This window comes from Loa loa (assembly GCF_000183805.2).
Source record: "Loa loa unplaced genomic scaffold supercont3.3612, whole genome shotgun sequence".
Classification (NCBI taxonomy): Eukaryota; Metazoa; Nematoda; class Chromadorea; order Rhabditida; family Onchocercidae; genus Loa; species Loa loa.
In genome coordinates, this window is record NW_018111790.1 from 1 (window position 1) to 955 (window position 955).

General features: G+C 36.4%; 1 protein-coding gene across 1 annotated transcript; it reads right to left on the reverse strand.

The window, feature by feature from the left end:
- Positions 1-38: 38 nt before the first annotated feature.
- On the reverse strand, positions 39-224 carry LOAG_19234 (hypothetical protein; the record flags this gene model as incomplete). Its single annotated transcript, XM_020451886.1, has 1 exon — positions 39-224. A coding segment is annotated over one exon (186 nt), but the record flags the coding sequence as incomplete, so codon positions are not given.
- Between the last annotated feature and the right edge of the window lie 731 nt (positions 225-955).

Here is a 955-nt window from a genome sequence, read left to right on the forward strand (position 1 = left end):
AAAAATATGAGAAATAGTAAATGAAAAATTACAATTACCTCGCCAAGCGCATTTCCAATATTACATTCGTTCAACGCCGGCTGATGTAGCCAGTATGGTGCGACACTTTGAAGGGGTCGGTATGAAGATTTATCACCGAAAGCGTTATCAAGAGCATTTACTATGAAACGTTCCATCGGTGAGGTATAGAAGTAATCGCGAGGATTATAGCGGAAAAGTGACATTGTTCAGTTTATTGAATGATAGCCAAATTCTTCTAAAGTTAGAAATAATTGAAAAAATAATTAAAATTCGAAAAACATCAGAAGAAATCGAAATTACACAACTGATCAACGCAGAAGATAAGAATGAATTAGTTAAATACGGCCAAAGACATGACAAGTACTGTAAGCCTACAAGAAGGAGTAAAACGTGAATAATGTTAGGATCAAGCTGCTAGCCCGCTTGCTAACAAATTCAGCTACTGGAACAGAAGAAGCAAATTACGGCTTGATATGTGAGTCTAAATGCTTACTATATCAGACGATCCAATCCACCACCAATAGGACATATGCAGCCTTAGGCTAATCTCGAACCACTCAGAACTTTGGTCAAATAACTACTTGTTTATTCTCATGAAATAATTGATAGAAAGCAAAGCGTAGAATGAACCATCGGAAGAGTGAACTATCCATCCTTGCTAGACCGGATAAATGTAGTAGTGAAGTGAAGTGAATATACTGAATCATTCCTTAGCTCAATCCATTTGATAGGTCAAAGTGACCATCCCAGCCTCTACTTATATAGTCTTCCGAACAGAATTTTCTAGCAGTTTCTAGCAAAAACAGCGTTCCTATTACATAAATATTGATTAAATCTATTGTGCCTGCCAAATTCCACTAATGGTCAAAGATCATTCTAGAACCATCTCGAACGCCTTGTCCTACTTAATTTTACACGTTTTAATTCGAATTAA